The sequence below is a fragment of the Drosophila persimilis genome, unplaced genomic scaffold (genome assembly GCF_003286085.1).
Source record: "Drosophila persimilis strain 14011-0111.01,24,50 unplaced genomic scaffold, DperRS2 tig00000124-arrow-pilon, whole genome shotgun sequence".
Taxonomy (NCBI): domain Eukaryota; kingdom Metazoa; phylum Arthropoda; class Insecta; order Diptera; family Drosophilidae; genus Drosophila; species Drosophila persimilis.
In genome coordinates, this window is record NW_020825294.1 from 1,867,063 (window position 1) to 1,885,798 (window position 18,736).

Consider the following 18,736-nt stretch of genomic DNA (forward strand, 5'->3'; position numbering starts at 1 on the left):
GCTCTTTGTCCGCCGTGTCATCTCTTTTGCTCTTCTTTTTGTTGGTCTTTTGTTTTTATTTTTTTCGAAGCTGCCTTCATTAGGCCAAAGATGTGTTGGTAAAAGTTTTATTTTGGCTAAATTGCCCTCAAACAATTCTCACAAAAATTGTCTGGGAAACGGCGAGCAGCTTGTTTCATTCAGAGTGGGAAAAGTTTGTTGTTGAAAACTCCATCCATGAAAACATACAAGAGAGGCTTTGGAGATGGCTTTGAATAGAAAATTTGGACGCACATTGAATTTTTGGATTTGGAAACTACTTAAATTTCAGCTAAGGAATAAAAGCAAAGCATAATTAATGCTAGAGTGCTACTGGGAAGCTCATAAATTCACAGAAAAGCCCTTCAAAGTATTATAAAACTATCCTATAAACTTGAACATCCGAAGGAACCTTTTGTGTACCATCATTTTGTATCTAAAAGGAGAAATCGATCCGAAGAGTGTGTTCCCCCTAGTAAAACCTTGCCCAACGAACCATGAGCCGGCCCTTAGTTTCTTCGGGAAAACCCATTAGCAGCATCAGCACGAGGAGGGTCCCCTAACTAGTAGATCTGTCCAGCAGGAACAGCCGGGCGGGGGACAGGAAACAGAACTGTTTGAACCTCTGGACTAAGCGAAGATTTGCGGCTAAGTCACGTAAGGCGAATAAATTTTGTATGACATTGCCGGGTGGTCGGGAGGAGCCAGGAGTTCCGTACGGGCAGGAGACCATCAAAGTAGCGCAAATTTGTAACGGTAATTTAGCTTGGGCTTCCACCGGATTTCAGTGCCGTAGACGGGGGAGAACTGGGAGAGTTTCGGTGCCGTAGAAAATGGAAACTTGGGAGATGGGATGCCGATGGAGATGGAGATGGAGGTCACTAAGTAGCATGGACCGTATTTCACGCAAGGACTACGAAACAGACAGGACCGACCACGCCCACGTCGGTAACTGGACTTCCGAAAAACCCTCCGAAGTAGCCCTGCAGCCAGCCCTCTCCTTCCATTAGATGCCAAATTGAATTAAATGTAAAAATCTTTTGCACGCAATTGAGAAATGGAAAAAAGTGCTAAATAAATTTATAGACATGAATATGAAAAGAGAGAAAGATTGCGGGGACAGGGAGTGGCTGTGGGAGGAGGAGGAATACATTTCGGGACTTTTTACGACTTCCATAGAAATTAAAATGCCATTTAATGTTGGGAGAATATAAATTAAATGGTTCTTTTTTATGTTTATTTCGACTGCCGTCCTTGGCATTGGTTGGGTGGGAGGGGTCCTCCTTGGGGGTTGTGGTTCTGCCTCTGAGGCCGGGACAGGTCCTGCTGCAGTAAGGCCGATTTGCCGGTAAATTGAATTGGCATAAAACTGAAAACAAACTGAAAGTTTTGCTTTATGTGGCCACCCACCGATGTCTCAATTTTGTGCGGGGCGCACCGATCTCTAATCGACTTTTAGATGTTCCATTTTATGGCTACAGATTTTATACATGTTTATTGTCTGGCATCTCGGCCAGAGTCAAAAACCGTGCGATTTGTAGTGGAAAGAGAGCTATGGACGAGGGAGGCAGGGAGGTAGGGGTACTCGCCAAAGCGAGTTTACTTTGTTGCCAATTGTTTATGCCATTTAAATTTGTTATGCGCCTTTTATGTCTCTCTGTCTCTGTGCGGTTTTATGGCCAAAGTTTTATTTATGTCTCCCCTCTCTCTCTGAATTTTCGACACGCCAATTGCATTTGATTAGATTGTGTTTGCTTTCCTTTTTTGGCTGGGGGACTCTGAAAATATGGCGGAATTTATGAGAAATGGCGATCCAGCAAGAGCTTTTCTTTAATCAATGGTTGAGTCGATGTTTTACTTTCACTTAAGCCCCAATCCCCAATTAATTTGGCAGTTCTTTGTGACTGAATTATGGATAAGTTGATGGAGAATCAATTACCAACAGAAGCTTTCCTTAGAGCCAGCTTAAGGGCGCTTTACTTTGCTTCTCCTGTGAGGACATTTCTCTAAGTGCATCCTTCGGCTTAGCCTCATCACGTGCCCGGAAGGACTTCTCAGCTGTGGAGGAGGAGCAGCAGGGGGAGCCCCTGCTGTTACCTGCGTAAATTAGTTATAGCTGTTGGCTTGGCGCTGAGATCGGGCCATATACAAGTGGCCTGCTGTGTTGATTCTACGACATTTAAGAAGATTTATGGCTACACCTTGACGGCAAATGGGCGCCCGAGTCCAGGTCCGAGAGCCAAGCGGAAGCTGCAGCGAGTCGAGTGCATGGGGCAGGACCTGCTCCGAGCTGGGCAATTTGCCGAAAGTCATTAAGTTTGCGCATCAGTGCAACAGCAATGAGATTTCCCCACCTCGAGGACCCACAGCCACAGCGGAAAGTCAACGACAACGAGGTCTTTAAGGGCTCATTTTTATTCAATCCCATTTGGATGCCACGAAGGCACTCGAGAGTTGGCCTGACTGAAGACTGAGGCTCTGGCAGGGTCTGGCAGGGTCTGCCGACAGGCTCTGGCTGAAATATAATTATAGTTTCATTTCCGTTCCGACTCGAAAAGCCAAATTTGGCTGGCAGACGTCGTCAACACGTGGCGTATGAGTAATGCATGGCCTTGGGCCTCAATCTGCTTATAAAATAAAGTCAACAGAGATATGCAGACGACTGCATTAAGCATTTTGACCGAATGATTAAGTAGCTTAATTTATTGAGGGATTGAGGAGGAGAGTATTCACAAATATAAACATATGCCCCAATAAAAAGCCAAGGATTGAAGAACTCCGAACCAGCTTTAATCTCATCTAACCAGAGGACGAACCATTTAAATATTCCCTGACCCAAAGATCACATTTAGTGCATCAGTTTGAAGGAAACATAAAGAAAGAGCGACGCGCCACAGCAGAAGAGGCTGCGGCTGACCTTCTTTATGTCCAGACTGCCTTGCGGATCGCAAAATAGCAGCTCGAAGATCTGACGGAAGAAGCCGGGTTGGAGATCGGTAGGGCTGCCGATAGAGTCTTCGTCCTCTTCGCTGCTTTGCCTCAGCTCGTGGCGACTCATTAGCTCCAACAGTGGTGTCTCCAGCTCCAGCTCCGCCTTCGAATCGACATCCTTCAGATAGTCGATGGTGACGAGCTCGCGCTCGCTGTCCAGGTTATATTCCCGAGTCTGGTCGCTCTTGGCGATGCGCTCGTTCTGGCCCTTGGGCCGCGGTGCCATGATGGTCTTCATCCACCCGAACCAGTCGAAGCGCTTCTTCATGGGCAAGGCTCGGACTATGCCCACCGGCTGGTCGATGGCATCGTGAAAGGAAGATGTCGAGCTTATGCAGGATAGATATTCCCCCGGATCGCTTTCGGCATCGGGTTGTTGGTTAATTCGGAGCGCAGTTGGTAGCATAGGATCCTGGGGATCGATGCGATCCTGGTGATCGATGAGATTCAGTTGAGCCAGCTCTTGAAAATTGTAAGGAAGCGGGGAGTTTAAGGACACTTGGGGCCGGTCCTCGCCGTAGGTGCTATGCAGCTGCAATTCCAGCAGTCGCTGATCCTCCGACTGCTCGGCCATGGAGACAGTTTCGTGATTATCGTGGCTGTAATAGCCGGTGGCTCCGTAACTCGATGGCTCCCCGGTGTACGGCATCTCATCCTCGAACTCATTCTGATTCCCATATTCATGATATTGCTCTTCGTTCTGCTGATCCTCCTCATACTGATTTCGAGACTGCATTTGATCGTCATCTTCATATCGTTCTTCATACAGCATCTGATCATCCTCTTGATATTGAGCCTCATACTGATCTTGGGACTCCTCCGAGTACCGGCTCTCAACCTCCTGCTCCTGCTCCTGCTCCTGGCTCAGATCGACCGTTTCCTCTCCCTGGCCGCCGCGAAAGCGTGCGGGGCGTAGAGGCCTGTATCCGAGTCCCCTACTGGCATACCGCCACAGCAGAGAGGGCACCTGGTAGCCGAAGAAGTTTGCCTCTTGGACGGAGGACAAAGCTCTATCCAAAATTGAAGGTCCTGGCTGCCGCTGAAACCTGCGACGAAACAGTGGCGTGGCTCCGGATCGACGCGGGCTGACCGGTACGGCGGAGGGCCTCAGAAGGCGAACCGAGGGAGATGTAAAGGTGGAAGAACGTATCCAACGCGGAGAAGACGGGCGCCAAGCCTGCATTTCCCTGTATACCGAGGAGCGTCCAGAGGGATTCTGCGAGTACTGCTCCTCGCGTTCCCTGGCGATCTGCTCCCGTACCCGGGCCCTGGCCCGATCCCCGATCACCGCCACCGTCAGCCGCCGCTCCACGTGCCGCCGGTTGATGAACGACACCTGGGCCACCACTAACCCATATTCACGACACAACTGGAGGAGCTCCTCGTTTTTCAACTGCTGCAGCTGCTGCAGGACGGTCGGCCTGCCCTGGGGCATAGTTACTGGCTCTGGCGATGGATCTGCTTTATTCCCGGCTGGCAATTCTTTGAACAAAACATAAAACACTGAGAATTTCGTACCTTAAGGTTTTTTTAGTAATTTAATAATTTAGTACTTTTTTCGAATTTTTTTATATCGATGTCGAAAACTATCTGAGAATGAAGTTTAATTCCATTAGCTTTTGTTTTCCGTGTTTCTCAGAGGCTTAGACAAGTGCAAACAAAGCCGTTTGCCTGAAGGCGTTTTCGGGAAACTTTCGATGGCCTTCGGAGGCGATTCCGATTGCCCCCTCCAGCTTATAGGAGGTCCCCCCTCCCGAAATCAGACAATAAATTTAAACTTTGTTCCCTATGCAAACCGGAGGAAAACAAGCTGGGAAAACTGACAAATGGAAAAGTTGAAAAGTCATCGAGTTCTGTTGTTATTTTATTTTGATGACCTGACTGCAGTTCCCTACCCAACCGTAAAGTTTTTACCCTTCTGCCACCGCCAGGCTGTGGGGTCCTGTGTCCCCTTTTCGATGGCACCCAATGTTGTACTTGTTTGTCGTCCTTTTTTTTGGTTTTTATGGAGAAATATATCCTGCGGAGCGGAGGTAGACACAGATGTGACCATGGGATAGATCAAAGGGAATGTCAGCTTTAAAGGGGGCAAACGAAAACAACAAAAGGAACAACTTGAAAACTTTACTGAATTGTATGGTATTTTGATTCTGATTTTGATAAAGAATTCAATTTATTTGCATGCGTTTTTCAAGCAATTCCCACTGAGTGGAAAATACAAAAATGGAAACTGCGAATGAAGGGTTCAGAGTATTGAATAATTGAGTTTAATTTTTTCTTCCTTTCCTGGGTATTGCCCGAGGTGCTATTCTCAACAATTTTTAGCCTTTCCCAATTTCTCATTTACCATAATATTTTTTAATAAAATTTAAGTAGAAAAAATGAATTTTTAAGTGTTTTTTGCGCGCCATCTATTAATTCACTTTTAAAGCATGACAAGCGCCATCTATGTGAAAGCTTAAGGAAACTAAAAACCGCCGATGAATGATTTTTCAAAGCTTTAACAGTTTAAGATCCATTCAATTGCAGTTCATTTCAAACGTCTGGAGAAGTCGTAACTCTCAAACTGTATTTTGCAACAAAAAACAAGCAGGAACTTTATAAGCCTCGACCCAAGCTAACACTCAGCCAGTATATATGTACATATGTAAACGAATCTATGTAATTTTTACAATATATTTTATATGTCGCTGTTCTACAAAAAATTGCATTTAAATCGGTCGAACCGTTTGGCATCTGTCCCTTTTCTTCAACACCAACACCAGGCGATTTATCTCGCTCCCTTCCGCCAGAGCTCGCACATTGCACGATGAAGACTGTGTGAGAGATAGAGAGAAACGCGTGGAAGGCGTTGCGTAGCTTCTGCAATTTCATTGGTTTCTTCTGGCTATAATTATGATCCGATCCAGATTCGCTAACCTGTTAGATATAGTCATTGACTATGATTGTCTCTATGATTTTCCCGCATCTTCAAAATCTTTTAAAATACACTTGCAACAGTGTGATATCACAGGAGCCTGGATACCAAACTTGGCTGCTCTAGCTCTGATAGTCTCTGAGATCAAAGCGCTCATCACGATGGACAGACAGACAGACGGACATGGCTATATCGACTCGACTATTGATGCTGATGGGGTCGCGTCCTTTTGGGTATTACACACATCCACTCTCACCACAAGCCCTATACTCTTCGAGTACCGGATATAATCATAAATAAGAGCGATTGAACCATACATATCTCCGATATCTCTATGATATTTTATTTTGAATTTCCCATGGAAACCAAAGACATGTCGTATCTGTTCGTTTAATATTCATAAAGTTTTATTAGTAAACATATATTTAGACTACACAGAACTACAAACATTTTTGATGATTTGGGTTGTTTTTTTTTTTTTGTTGGTTTCTATTCGTTTTATATTTTTGTTTCAATGGTGTGACCTAATTTAAATTTAGTTTAATAATATTGTAATAAATAATTCGTTACGCGTATAAATTGACTGTCCTGTCTGATTGCAGCACTCTATTATTGTCATTCAAGAATTCATTTGATTTGTTTTCGCACGCTTTAAATATTATGTATATTAAATATCTTCCGTTTAATGTGTATGTATACTTAATCTATTAAGTATTTACAAAGCTCAAACTATGAACACGAACTTGTAACGGCATTTGAAATTCTGATTTTCCGATTCGAATTTAATTGTATTTTAAATTGTATTTAAATTGGTTATCGTCTTGACTATCTTCTAGATTTCTTTTGTTGTCTTTTTTTTTATTGTTTGCTATGGCAGAAAACTTTATAGAATATCATTTAACAAATACTAGAATACGAATCTCATTTGATCAACAACAGTTTTTTGCGACCTAACAAAATGCATTTGCTTGATGTTGGAGTTGGAGATTGGTGATTGGAGATTGGAATTTGAATAGAACTAATTTGGTTTCTCCTTTCATTTAGTTTCGGTTACTGTTGTTTAATACTAATCATATATGGGGGAGAATGTAATGCAAATTTGAACTCAATTTAATATAGTTATACATAAGTATTTAAAAATTATTTACACCTTGAAAGTACTGCTAATTTAGACGATAAATGTATCTTAATTCTGTTCTGCTTAGTGGGGGAAAAAACAAACTAATTAACGAATTAGTGTCTGGCTTAAATTCGTTGCTGTGTTTAGTACTTGTACTCTGGCAGACCTCTGCTGTTCTGGCTTGTGGCTTCGAGGAGCTGCTGCAAATTGATCAATCTGGAAATTAGATGCGTCTTGGTCGCCCATAATTATCCGCAAACAAAACTGATGGAGTCCGAGTCCCCCCACCCACAGATACCCGTCCAGCGATCGACCTTAAAACTCCTCATCGTCGTAGTCGTCGCTGTCGCTATCCTGGCGGGGAAGGATGTGGAACCAGGCCCACAACCGGGACATGTCCACTCATCGTTTGCGATTATAGGCGCCAAGCGAAGACTGCCTTCATTCCTTCATCTCGTGTCCATTGGCCCCCAGCTCGAGGAGCTCATGGGGCTCGGCATTCAGCTTGGGATAGAAGAAAGATCAATAAGAAACTGCCTAATACTGATAGGCACTAATCTTACCCTATCCACGCTAGCCAGATCGTTCTTCGACAGGTGATTAACCAAAATAGTGCCCAGGGCATCGCACATCACATTGATGGTAGTGCGGAAGCGATCCCTACAATCAAACCAAATGAGAAAAGATAGCCACAGGAAGGACATGGACCTAGGACTTACAGTAGCCAATCGACAGCTATGATGAGGGACACATCCTTCGGCTCCAGGCCCACAGTGTCCAGCACCATGACCATGGTGACGAGGCCCGCCTGCGGAATGCCAGCGGCTCCAATCGAGGCAGCCGTTGCTGTTATGCTCACCGCCACAATGGTACCAAAGGAGTAGCTCATCTCACGGTACTGGGCGATGAAGAGTGCGGCCACAGCCTCATAGAGAGCAGTGCCATCCATGTTGATGGTGGCTCCCACGGGGATGACGAATCGGGTGACGCGCGGATCGATGCCCATGTTGTCCAGACATTTGATGGTCAGCGGCATGGTGGCCGAACTGGAGCCAGTGCCAAATGCAGTGGCCAGCACCTGACTGAGCTTTGCAATATACCGATACGGAAGGCGTCGTGTGCCCAAGAAAAAGATCACAGCAATGGTACCTGAGGCAAAGCCAAAGGAAATGTTATTGGATTTGTATATTGGTTGCCAGGATTGAAGGAAAACTCACCGAATCCATGCAAGAAGAGACCAATCATAACCGTTATGAAATACCAGCCTAACGATTGTATAGTCGCCGCAATGGACTCCATCTCAATGATCTTGGCGGCTATCAGGAAGGCCACACCCAGAGGGGAAATCCTACAAAGGATTGCATTAGCTGCATCCAGGGGAAATGGCTATCTTCCACTCACCAGATCACCCATGAGGTGATTGTCATCATTGCCTCGCTCAATGTGGTAAAGAAATCCTGCAGCAGTTGCCCCTTCTCACGCATCCTGCCGATGGTGGTGCCCAGGATCACGCTGAACATGACCAGACCCAGGACATTGGAGCCCTCGCGTTGGGAAGACTTGAACTGCCAGGCTTCCATGGGTTCTAAAGAGTTCAACAGATTGATTAGTGGAGGAATTTTTAATGAAAAGAAACCACTTACGTGCTGGGCTAATGCTGGTGTTCTCAAAGATCTCAGTGCGATACTGAAATGGGAGGAGATTAAAAGGATTAACGATGGCTCATAGATGGCTAAGGGGAAATCTACAAGAAATCTACAGGAATGTACATTTTCACATTAAAAGGGAAAAGTGATGTCTCGTATTTTCCATGGAAGCTTTGCCATAATTTTGCACTTTTGTGACACTCAAAGTGCTGTTGATTATCCCCCTTCATTGACTCCGACAATAATCTAATTGTGCGCATGAATATTCATTTGGTTGCCAACAGATACAGATGCAGATACACCATTCGTATTATCATATATTTGCGAAGGTACAATGTCCATATATATCAGCCGCAGTCTCGTCCCGAGTACTTTGATTCAATTTGTGTCTGGGGGGCTCATAAACCGTGCTGTATCTCTGTCTCTGTCCCATTCCCATTTCCATTCCCAGTCACTGTCTCCGTCTGGGTCTCCGTCTCTTTTTCTGTATATGCGATAATTGAAATTTAAGCACAGCCAGAGAGACGGAGAGACAGAGAGACATGTGTGAAAGTCCCCCCTACTTTGGGGATGGATTGTAATTGAAATTGTGGTATCCCTAGCCCTATCATGTCGCTTTTGATTATGTGTCGCGCGGTTTGTTTCAATCAAACTCGGTAAACCGCAAAGAATTGAATAATTGCGGCGGTTTCTGGTTCGGATTTCTGTTGTTTACGGATTCTGTGCAACAGAGAGCAACAGTGCGTATGCTCGATCTCGCTAGAGAGACGACTTACCTGGAACATGGTGGACTGGATGATGTTGTCCGTAAACATGTTTCTATTGGAAGAAATGAATCAGAATTTGGCCCGATTATCGTTCGATCTGGTTCACATACCGCACCAGATCCATTAGCGTGTCTGGGGTCAGCACCTTGGATGCCTTATCGACGCTCTCCGTATGGGTTTCCACAATCTTGGCTCCCTGGCCGGGACGCAGTGTGGTCACCAGACAAATGCCCAAAACCACAGCCGATATGGTGGTCACAAAGTAGTATGTGATGGCTCTGAGAAGGGGAAATGGGAAGGGATAAGAGGAGGCTCTAATGGAAGGAATGTTCTGGCGGGGTTAGGAACTCACCTGGTGGCTATCTTGCTGGACATGCTCAAGTCCAGTCCACCAATGGCACTGGTTATCGACGACACCAACAGCGGCACAATCAAGCACTTCAGCATGCTGCAAAAGAGTTGCAAAGTTGCAGCCAAGAGGTTCTTTAATTCAGTGATTACTCGGCACTTACCGCAAAAAGATCTCTCCCGGAAATGATATGTACATAATCTCACGCTTGGTCCACTCGCCGGTGCTGTTCTTGATGATGAACCCCACCAGGCCGCCCGCAAAGACACCGATCACGGTGGCCATGGTGAGGACATTCTCCCGCATGAACGCCTTGAATTTGCTATCATTTTGCTTGGGTCGCGTCATGGTTGGGCTTTAGGGCTGAAAGAACCCCCTTGGGTATGATAGAGCACCCTCAAGCTGATGGTGGGACTTGGCCGTTGCAAAGCCCAGTTAAAGTGACTTTTCCAAACTCCGATATGTGGCTCAAGAGATTGCTGCAAAGTCAATAAGAATGTCAGTTATTTCAAATTAAAAACTACCTTTTTTTGGCCAAAAAACACACAATTGTTTCTAGTTTCTCATTTGAGACTCCACCCGAAACACGTTCGGTGACAGATGCTGGTCCTCCTCTCGGGTCAAACAGCGATCTACGACTGAGAGCTTTCGCGCAACGCAAAATTACAACCAACCCCCAGAGAGCGTGCCTTTCGGCAGCTGGGCTTTTGTGATTTATGCAGAGGCCACCAACCCCTACCCCTAATCTCCACCCTCCTAATAGTGTTACTTTTGACACGAAGCCGGACGGAAGTTGTTCAACATTCAAATAGTTTTTGGAGATTTTTTGCAAAACATTTTTCGAGAGAGCAGAGCGGAAGGAAGCTGTCCCCTGCAAGGGCTGTGCTCAGGCCAACCCTAAAGCTATTAACGATTTCTCACTTGCTTTTTAGCATTCATTAAGCTCCGACACCTTTTCCCTATTATCCACAAATGTGCGAAAAACAACAGAAAAACAATAAATACGAGAAAATGGGAAAAAAATTCCTAGAAAATGCAGCTCAATTAATCGAGGCGCTGCAGGGAGGGAGGGAGGTAGGAAAACAAGTTCATCGGGAGACGTGGCAAACAAATAAATTTACATAAACGATCAGCTAATGAAAACTAATTCCCGCTCGGCCCCTCCCCAGTGGGTGCAAGGGCACACACACACACACACACACACTGCAGCCTGAAGGCGGTGATCAATGCAAACTGATAGCGAATCCAGTCTGCTCTGGAAACCCCCGATCATGTGTCTTTGAAAGCTGACCCAAATTGAGAAGGCACCACCAGCATTGGCAGCCCCACTGAGATCCTCTCAATTGGGCAGTGAGACTTGACTCGGACTTTCAGATTAATCAAGAAATTGTTCACACTTTGGCATTGTTTAGCCAATTGCATTACAATTGTAGAGGAGACAACATCAGAGATAGAGCGATCACATCAGATCTCTGAAAACACTTTGGGGCTCGTACGAACGTGAATTGAATAGCTTCACGCTTGGCTGAATGAATGAGTGAGGGAGAAGATTGGATTTTGTACGATCATATGCTTTGGTTGAGAGAAGAATGCAATCCTCTAACTTTGGAAATTAAAGGGGAAATTAACTAAGGGGATGATCAATGATCAGTGATCTCATAACTAAAGGGTACATAGGCTAGAATGATATTCACTATGATCGAATACATGTTCTCATAGAAATTCCATAGAAAATAGTCTCTCCATTTCCTTTCTTCCTTGACTTTTTGTCGCTTTTTTGTGTGATAAGAGTATTTTCCAGAGCGACTACTGTTTCACCTTTTCAAACGATTCTCTAGATGCTCCCCACCCTTTTAGAGGCACACACGATGATAATGCCATTATAGTATGGCTCTGATGCGGTTCACCTAATTGATGTAACTACAGAACAGATGGGAACACCACAGAGCAACAGCCACCGACTGCGTCAGAATTCAGAGTGGCTGACTGGCATGTGCCCAGGCAGGTCCCCAGTTTCATATCTTTTCCAGACATAGAGTAGAGTGCATAGAGTGGAGTGAGGCGTGTCTGAGCTATCGAAACTAAAGAGTTTTTATCTCTCGTGAGTTTAATTAACTAGACGTTTAGGTTAAACACTCGAGGGCGATTCATGGGCCAAGTTTAATGAGAGATAAGAACTGAATTCGATTAGTGTGGCGGGAGTGACGGGGTCTACTTGGGAATGCAGTTCCCCGAGGCACAACGAAGTTCATTTATTTACTGAGTTGCCTTTGACCAAGTGACAGACTGACCGACTGCTCAGACTCGCTGTTTACATTTTTCATATTTATTCATATATTTTTTTCTATTTCGAACTTGACCGTGAGTCAGACAAATGAATTTCTATACCTACTATACTAGATTCGTAGACAGAATTTGCATTCGACGCTAATATAGTGTGTCTGTGTACTTGGCTAGAATGTGTCGCAGTTGTGTTTGACATTAAAAATTCATTTACAGCGGAAATTATGACTGCAATGCTAATGAGTGTTGCAAGTGGATATCATTGAAGTTCATTGACGAAAAGGATGGCTTACATTCAACGGAAGTTGGTCAATTAATGGGGGAACGATCGTGAAATGTAATACCCATCGACACTCTCATCCAACGTGATCGTTTGGAGATTTCAACTTGAACTTGTTGTCTTCATTAGCATGGCCCTAAAGCATCCTAAAACCCTCTAATTGAACGAAGCTAGTCTGACCTATACCCATGCCAAACAAAAAAAAAAACACAGAATCAATCATCTAGATTCTAGATTTCCATTTGAAAAACATTTCCTATGTGAGGAGGGGGCGTGGGTGGGAATATCATACCTCGGCGCTTCTTTGATTGGCAGACTGTCGGACAGTTTACATGAACAAGTTTATTAGTGTTGTCGATAGTTAAACACAAATAAAATATCCAGAGATGAATACTAATTAATCCCGGACTTATATAACATACTTTTACAGCGCAGCACAGCCCAACTAATTAATGCAACGCAAACTCTGGGGTAACCATGTTTGAGTCGCTTAAAATACGACTTTTCATTGTCAATGCAAATTTAGTTGCACTTCCAAGGGGGTGTGGGACTTGGGGGATAGGGAGGGGGAGGGGGCAAGGCTATGACTGTGGCCCACCCATTTGTCTTTGAAAGAATATATTATATGTGCAAGGCGTACAAAGAACCAGTTTAAACTGAACTAAACGGCAAACTGAAACACATAGTTGTGGTGGGAGGGAGTCGCAATTTTAGTTCAAATCACTTTTTGCATAGATTCGACCAGAAATATCTGGTTTTAACGAATTTTGTTACTTGTATAAACCGATCTTTACAAGCTATTGCCATAATTTATAATCTTTTGTATTGGAACTTTTTCTTTCTGTTAATAGATTACCATTGAATTGATTATCTATCCTCATAGCCGTCATATTTTATTATTTTTCCCATGGGACTTCACCATTTTTCAACTAAAAATTTAATTAGAAACAAAATACTAAAAGGCTGCCCAGAAAAAAGCCTTAATTATAAATAATTGGGCAAAGAAATCAATAGAAAATTGTGCACAAATCAATTTCAATGAGGTTTCATTTCGTACGTACGAGATTCGTAGGTTTCAGATGGGTATGGGTTCAGACGATTAGGAAGCACATAGGCATACAATATAATATATACTATTATAGTATATAGTGTAATCTATAGACGGTGTGTCTGTCTGGCAACGATTATCGCCGGACAGACAGCCGACCGGCATTTTAATTTTGTCCATTATTTTCTAAACCTAATCAAGATCATGCGAGTTCCGCAAAAACGAAACCAAAAGAATTAAAAACGCGACAAGCACGTGGCTTAAATTCCCGAAAGATAATCATAAATTATATAAATAATCATTATGATCGAAGCTAAAGCGTTCTGCATCTGGACTGATCCGATCTGAGCCCGACTTTGACGGATTATTCTGGCCTAATTGAAGGTACACGCACTTGTCATATAATTTCATTTTATTTGGATGAGAAAATGTTTGAAATGCGCGAGGGACGTTCATAAATATTACCGCGAAAAACATACAATTTTGTGTAGCAAATTGACTAGCGCTCAAAGCGTACACACACACATACATATATGTATCTTTATTTTAATAGATATTTGTTTTATGCTTCTCTCAGATAATGTGTAAATCTTGGAAGAGAGAAAGCGAAACTATTTTTATGCACTAAAGCCAAACAGAAAACTGCATTGTGTGCTAAAAATAATGGTAATAAAATAAGAAAACTAAACATTTTATATATAGACTGCAGTGGTTGCCACGCCCCCGTCTATGCTGGGAGGGTTGGTGGTCCTGCCAAGGTTAGTCGGCCGCTCGACGCGTTATCAGCAGCAGTAATCAGGGATTATTCACGCTTCTTGCCGTGCTCTCTCTGTCGCTCTCTTGTGGCTCAAGAAGAGTGAATCGATGGGAGTGGGTTGGGGATGGACTAGAGCATACCCAGCAGTTTGGAAGCAGAGGAATTGCCCACCCACTAAGTGGGAAGCATCAAAAGTTATCCATAAGCACAAGAGATTCCTTGCAACTCCAACCTTAGTTTTTTACCTGATCAAGGTATTGAACCCAATACATCTGCTCTTCTTTTGTGTACAGGGTAGCCAAACAGCCGGCAAATGAGAAAAACAAAACTTACCCACTTGCCATGAAACACTCACTTGGAAACAAATTCAACTAAGGCAAATTCTTACAGAAATTAAAGTCCTGCAAAGGATTAAACACAAATGAACTATGTAGTAAGTGTCTTATAGGGGAACCACAGCACCAGAATCCTTGAGTCTAAGGATAACATTGTTTCATTGTCATTTGATTTTTGATTGCTTCTTGTCTCAAATTTGAATAGTTTTCATTAGCTTTTTGGAATTCCGTCGAGCACTTACAATCAAAAGCATACACAGTGATAATTTTGTAAACCCTTTTTCGTGGAGGGGCAGGTTGGGCACGAGACCACTCAGCGGTGGTGGTGGTGGTGGCGGCGGCTTTCTAGAGGACGCGCTGTCGAGCACGCGGCGATTTAGCGACTGATCTGATCATGCAACGATCCCACACACAGGTCTCGCACCGGACACAACACCGATCTGCTCTGCTCTGCTCTGCTCTGGCTCTGGCTGGCGGACACGTAGCGGCAGAGAGCGTGGAGAGGCAGCACGACTTGACTCGTCAGATTATAAAACAGTACTAAAAACTAAATCGAAATCAAATTCGAAATATAGCCAACGACCGCGCAAATTTTGCAGCAGCAGCGCCGCCAGCGTCGCCAGCGTCGCGACTCTCATCAGCAATACATATACATATATAAATCTGTAGAGTATATATTTACATATAGATGTGTGTGCGAGATTGTGGGGGGGTTGACTTTCATTCATCAAAAACTGAGGCGGAGGCAGCGCTGCGCTGCGCTGCTCTCGCGGCATCCCGTCCCGTCCCATCTCATCGCATCTCATCTCACGTAACGCATACGCAGCGTTGTCTCGCGTAATTTGTCGCGCCTTGTTCTCAGTATCCGAATCCTGGGTTTCGCTTTCCTTATCCACATGCCAGGGCAATCAAAGGAATTCATTACCAGCGTCCTCCTTCGATTGTAGTTCAGTGTCTTGGATGCAGCTGCAGCTCCTCCTCCTACGCCTCATTAGGGTCTGCTTTGTCTAGGATTGCATTGATCATCGTCGCATTGTTGCTAATTCCAAAAGGGGGGGGGGGTTTGGTGCACCCAGCACTGTCGAATCTCTGAAATTAATGCAAGTTGCTTTCAAGATCTGGTTTACATACGAGTAGAACTCACCCAATAAGTAGGTCAAGTTTCCCCACTGGAATGATGATTACCAAATTGTGATGTCAAAGATCACCGGAGTGAAGCAACAACCACCCCGAAAAGCCCCGAACAATGGCCATTACCACGGACTACTTGAACTTGATTGAGACTCTGCTGTGCTATAAAATACAAAAGAATCCAAAGGGAACGAAGAACGCAACAAGAAATTGAGCATGGGCATGGGCATGGGCATGGGCATGGGGCACCAAAGAATGCTAGTTGGGCATTTCCGGTTTCATATTCGTACTCGCTGTACAGCCACAATGATAATGGTAGTAATAATCCAAATCAGCATCAGCATCAGCATCAGCATAAGCACAAGCCCAAGCAAAAGCACAGCTGCAGCTGCCTTTGATCTGCTTCAATTCGATTTGCCTTGGGGGCCAGTTCTGCCCATAGTTCCATGCTGCTGGGAAATGCTGCTGGTATAATGTGGTGTATGGTGTATAATGGTGTGGTGTGGTATACTATGCCTCGGTGTCGATGCCAGAGAATGAGGATGGGTCCAACTAAGCGGGTAAGTGGCTCGAAAGCGATACAAACGTAACCATTAGTCGGTGATCCCTCCCTCCCCTTTACCCTTGTCGTCCGCGCACACACCACGACCCATTTCGGATGGGTGTCCGATCTTTCTCATGTGGAGAGGTGGGATGGGATTTGGCACAACACACATTGGGACCGGAACTGTCGATCTTCATTTTTGACACTGGAAAACAATGCACGATCATGAGTGTGTGTGTGTTGAGGTTGGAAATTGCACATGTTTATACATAAATATAATCTATATACTATCTCAGCTATGTTGTGGTATATAAATAACCATATAATTATGTGCTCGAGTGTATTAGTGGACAAAGTTAATTCAGCAAATGCTTTGCCATAATGAGGATGAGGCTTTGGAGGGGGCTTAAGAATAGATTAAGAATGGTGGCATTTTATAGACGAAGCCTTTGATTTTGAAGAGCAAATTACAAACTACAGACAATTTAGCAAATAGAGACATGGTAGATATATTCTCAAATGGTTTAAGGTTGGATAACTTGTTGTTACTTCTATTAGCTTCAAATTTCTGGACTTCCTTATTATTACATCTAATTGCCTCATTTTTGGGATGTACTCTGATGAAAGTCGCATTCAGTAGATCTTTGTAGAACTGTTTGAAGCACCAATCCATTTCGGGATGAAAACTGATTTAAGTTCTTACAATGTCCGTCATTCTGGGGAAATAAAATATCAGTTCAAGGTATGAAAGAAAACAATTTACTTACACTGAGGTCAACGGATAGAAGAACGTCTTCCGTTTACTAGGTTCTGCCATCCAAATCCCCAATGTATAAGAGTTCCTTATTAGTATCACCCACACTTTGAAGGATAACATTCAGATTTGATCGATTTCGAAAAACTTTAAGCAATCAACGCCTCAAGTTTTCCATACATTAAATATATTTATTACAAGTTTATAAGTAGAATGTGTAAACATATATATGTATTATTGATAAACAAATTTCAAGATCACAAATCAGATTTTCTTTTAAGATTAAATGTGAGCAAAGTGGTTTTTCGTATCCGACGTACTGCAAAATGACAATAAACTAATGGCAAAATGCATTTAAATGTTCGGAGAGGAATGTGGGAACCTATTTCCAGTGTTTCACTATCCCCCTCCTCTATAAAAAGAAGTGATCCAAATGGCCACTAAGGTTTTCATATCATCTATGGGGTAAGGTGGTATTTTGAGCTTAAAGAACTTTCTAAAATAGTTAAAATTGCTTTTAAAAACAGACTACAGATCGCGTTAAACAAAGAGTACAAATAGAAGTATAGCTAGTGCTCCACTATGCCTGTCCTCTATATGGAATAAAGGTGTTGAAAATATGGCCACTTTGGTGTACGTATCTATGGGGTAGGAGTACGTGCAGGTAGGGGTTACAGAGGAGTATAAATATTTGTTAAAAAAAGTATTCGGGAAAGTGCAGGGTGACGATCGCAACAGTTGGTTCCACATCCACCACCACCAATACACGGACACCAGCAGCAGCTGCCGGACGTCGTATAAGAGTGTGTGTGTTTGTGTATGCGAGCGCTACCTCCTTCCCCTTGCAAGACGCTGACTGTATGTGTTGGCATGTGTGAATGTGTTTTCTCCCTTTAATCCTCCATTTTGGGCCGTCGAAAAAGCAGGATATGTGGCTCTGGCTTGTGAATCATATAATGGATCCATCCGCGTGACTGTTGCACACCGATCGATCGCCATTCGGTCTCTGTCATCAGATGGGTCTTGGGCACCAGCTTCACCAGCTCCTTGGGCAAGACCACATGTCTGTGCGCACAAATACAAGAACAAACACAAATGGACTTGAGTATATGTATACATTTACAGTTGCTATCGGGATTCGCACGCACTCACCTATACTCGAATTTCTCATCGTAATATTTATCCGAATAGTAAATATCTTTACTCATTTTATTGCTGTACAAAAACTGTTGTAGTCCTCCTGAGACGCGCACTTGACCTTGAATTGAAAGTGTGCTGGAATGTCTGAATGCTGATATGCTGCAAAGCAAGGGATGCGATGTGCGAATTTTTCAGCTCAAAGTCGGCGTCTTCTTCGACTCCGGGTGAAAGCGCCACTCGATCGTTAGTCTTTCGCTCCGAAGTTGCAATATCTTCGTATGTTTTCCTTGTGTCTCCGCTTATTTGGAATGTACTTGAATCGTTTTATCACAATTATATTTAGCTGGCAAAGCAAGTTTTACGTTTTCAATAAATTTTTGACGCGATTTTCAATTTAAGAGACGCGCTCGCAGTGTGACCGGGCATTTATTGATAAAATATACCGCCTTATCCTCAGAAACATACCACAATATACCGTCTCATTTTCAAAAAATACCGTAAATATACTGACGAATTATTTGTATTCAAGATTCGGTTGAATATTACCAGCTAGCTAAGACCCTCAGCTCTGAACTTATCGTATTGTTTCATCCGACTATAAAATCAATTTCTTAGAAGGCTGGTTAAATTAAAACTTTGCATTGCTTATAAAATAT

At 43.6% G+C, this 18,736-nt stretch overlaps 3 protein-coding genes across 3 annotated transcripts; all 3 read right to left on the bottom strand.

Annotated features, from left to right (window-relative positions):
- Positions 1-2,786: 2,786 nt before the first annotated feature.
- LOC6593991 lies at positions 2,787-4,543 on the bottom strand. Its single transcript, XM_002018997.2, has one exon. The coding sequence runs from the start codon at positions 4,442-4,444 to the stop codon at positions 2,867-2,869; it is 1,578 nt and encodes a 525-aa protein (XP_002019033.1). The 5' UTR covers positions 4,445-4,543; the 3' UTR covers positions 2,787-2,866.
- A 1,768-nt stretch (positions 4,544-6,311) lies between these two features.
- On the bottom strand, positions 6,312-15,030 carry LOC6593990 (excitatory amino acid transporter 1). The gene is made up of 11 exons (XM_002018996.2): positions 14,754-15,030; positions 9,972-10,287; positions 9,812-9,907; positions 9,570-9,737; positions 9,469-9,511; positions 8,690-8,732; positions 8,448-8,631; positions 8,264-8,394; positions 7,766-8,195; positions 7,610-7,706; positions 6,312-7,550 (listed from the first exon to the last, which is right to left on the bottom strand). Exons 2-11 carry the CDS (start codon positions 10,154-10,156, stop codon positions 7,488-7,490), a joined length of 1,440 nt encoding a protein of 479 aa, XP_002019032.1. The 5' UTR covers positions 10,157-10,287; positions 14,754-15,030; the 3' UTR covers positions 6,312-7,487.
- Positions 15,031-17,154: 2,124 nt separating this feature from the next.
- Positions 17,155-18,433, bottom strand: LOC113565480 (cyclin-dependent kinases regulatory subunit). Its single transcript, XM_026987621.1, has 2 exons — positions 18,093-18,433; positions 17,155-18,005 (listed from the first exon to the last, which is right to left on the bottom strand). The coding sequence occupies exons 1-2, from the start codon at positions 18,146-18,148 to the stop codon at positions 17,834-17,836; spliced, it is 228 nt and encodes a 75-aa protein (XP_026843422.1). The 5' UTR covers positions 18,149-18,433; the 3' UTR covers positions 17,155-17,833.
- Positions 18,434-18,736: the final 303 nt, after the last annotated feature.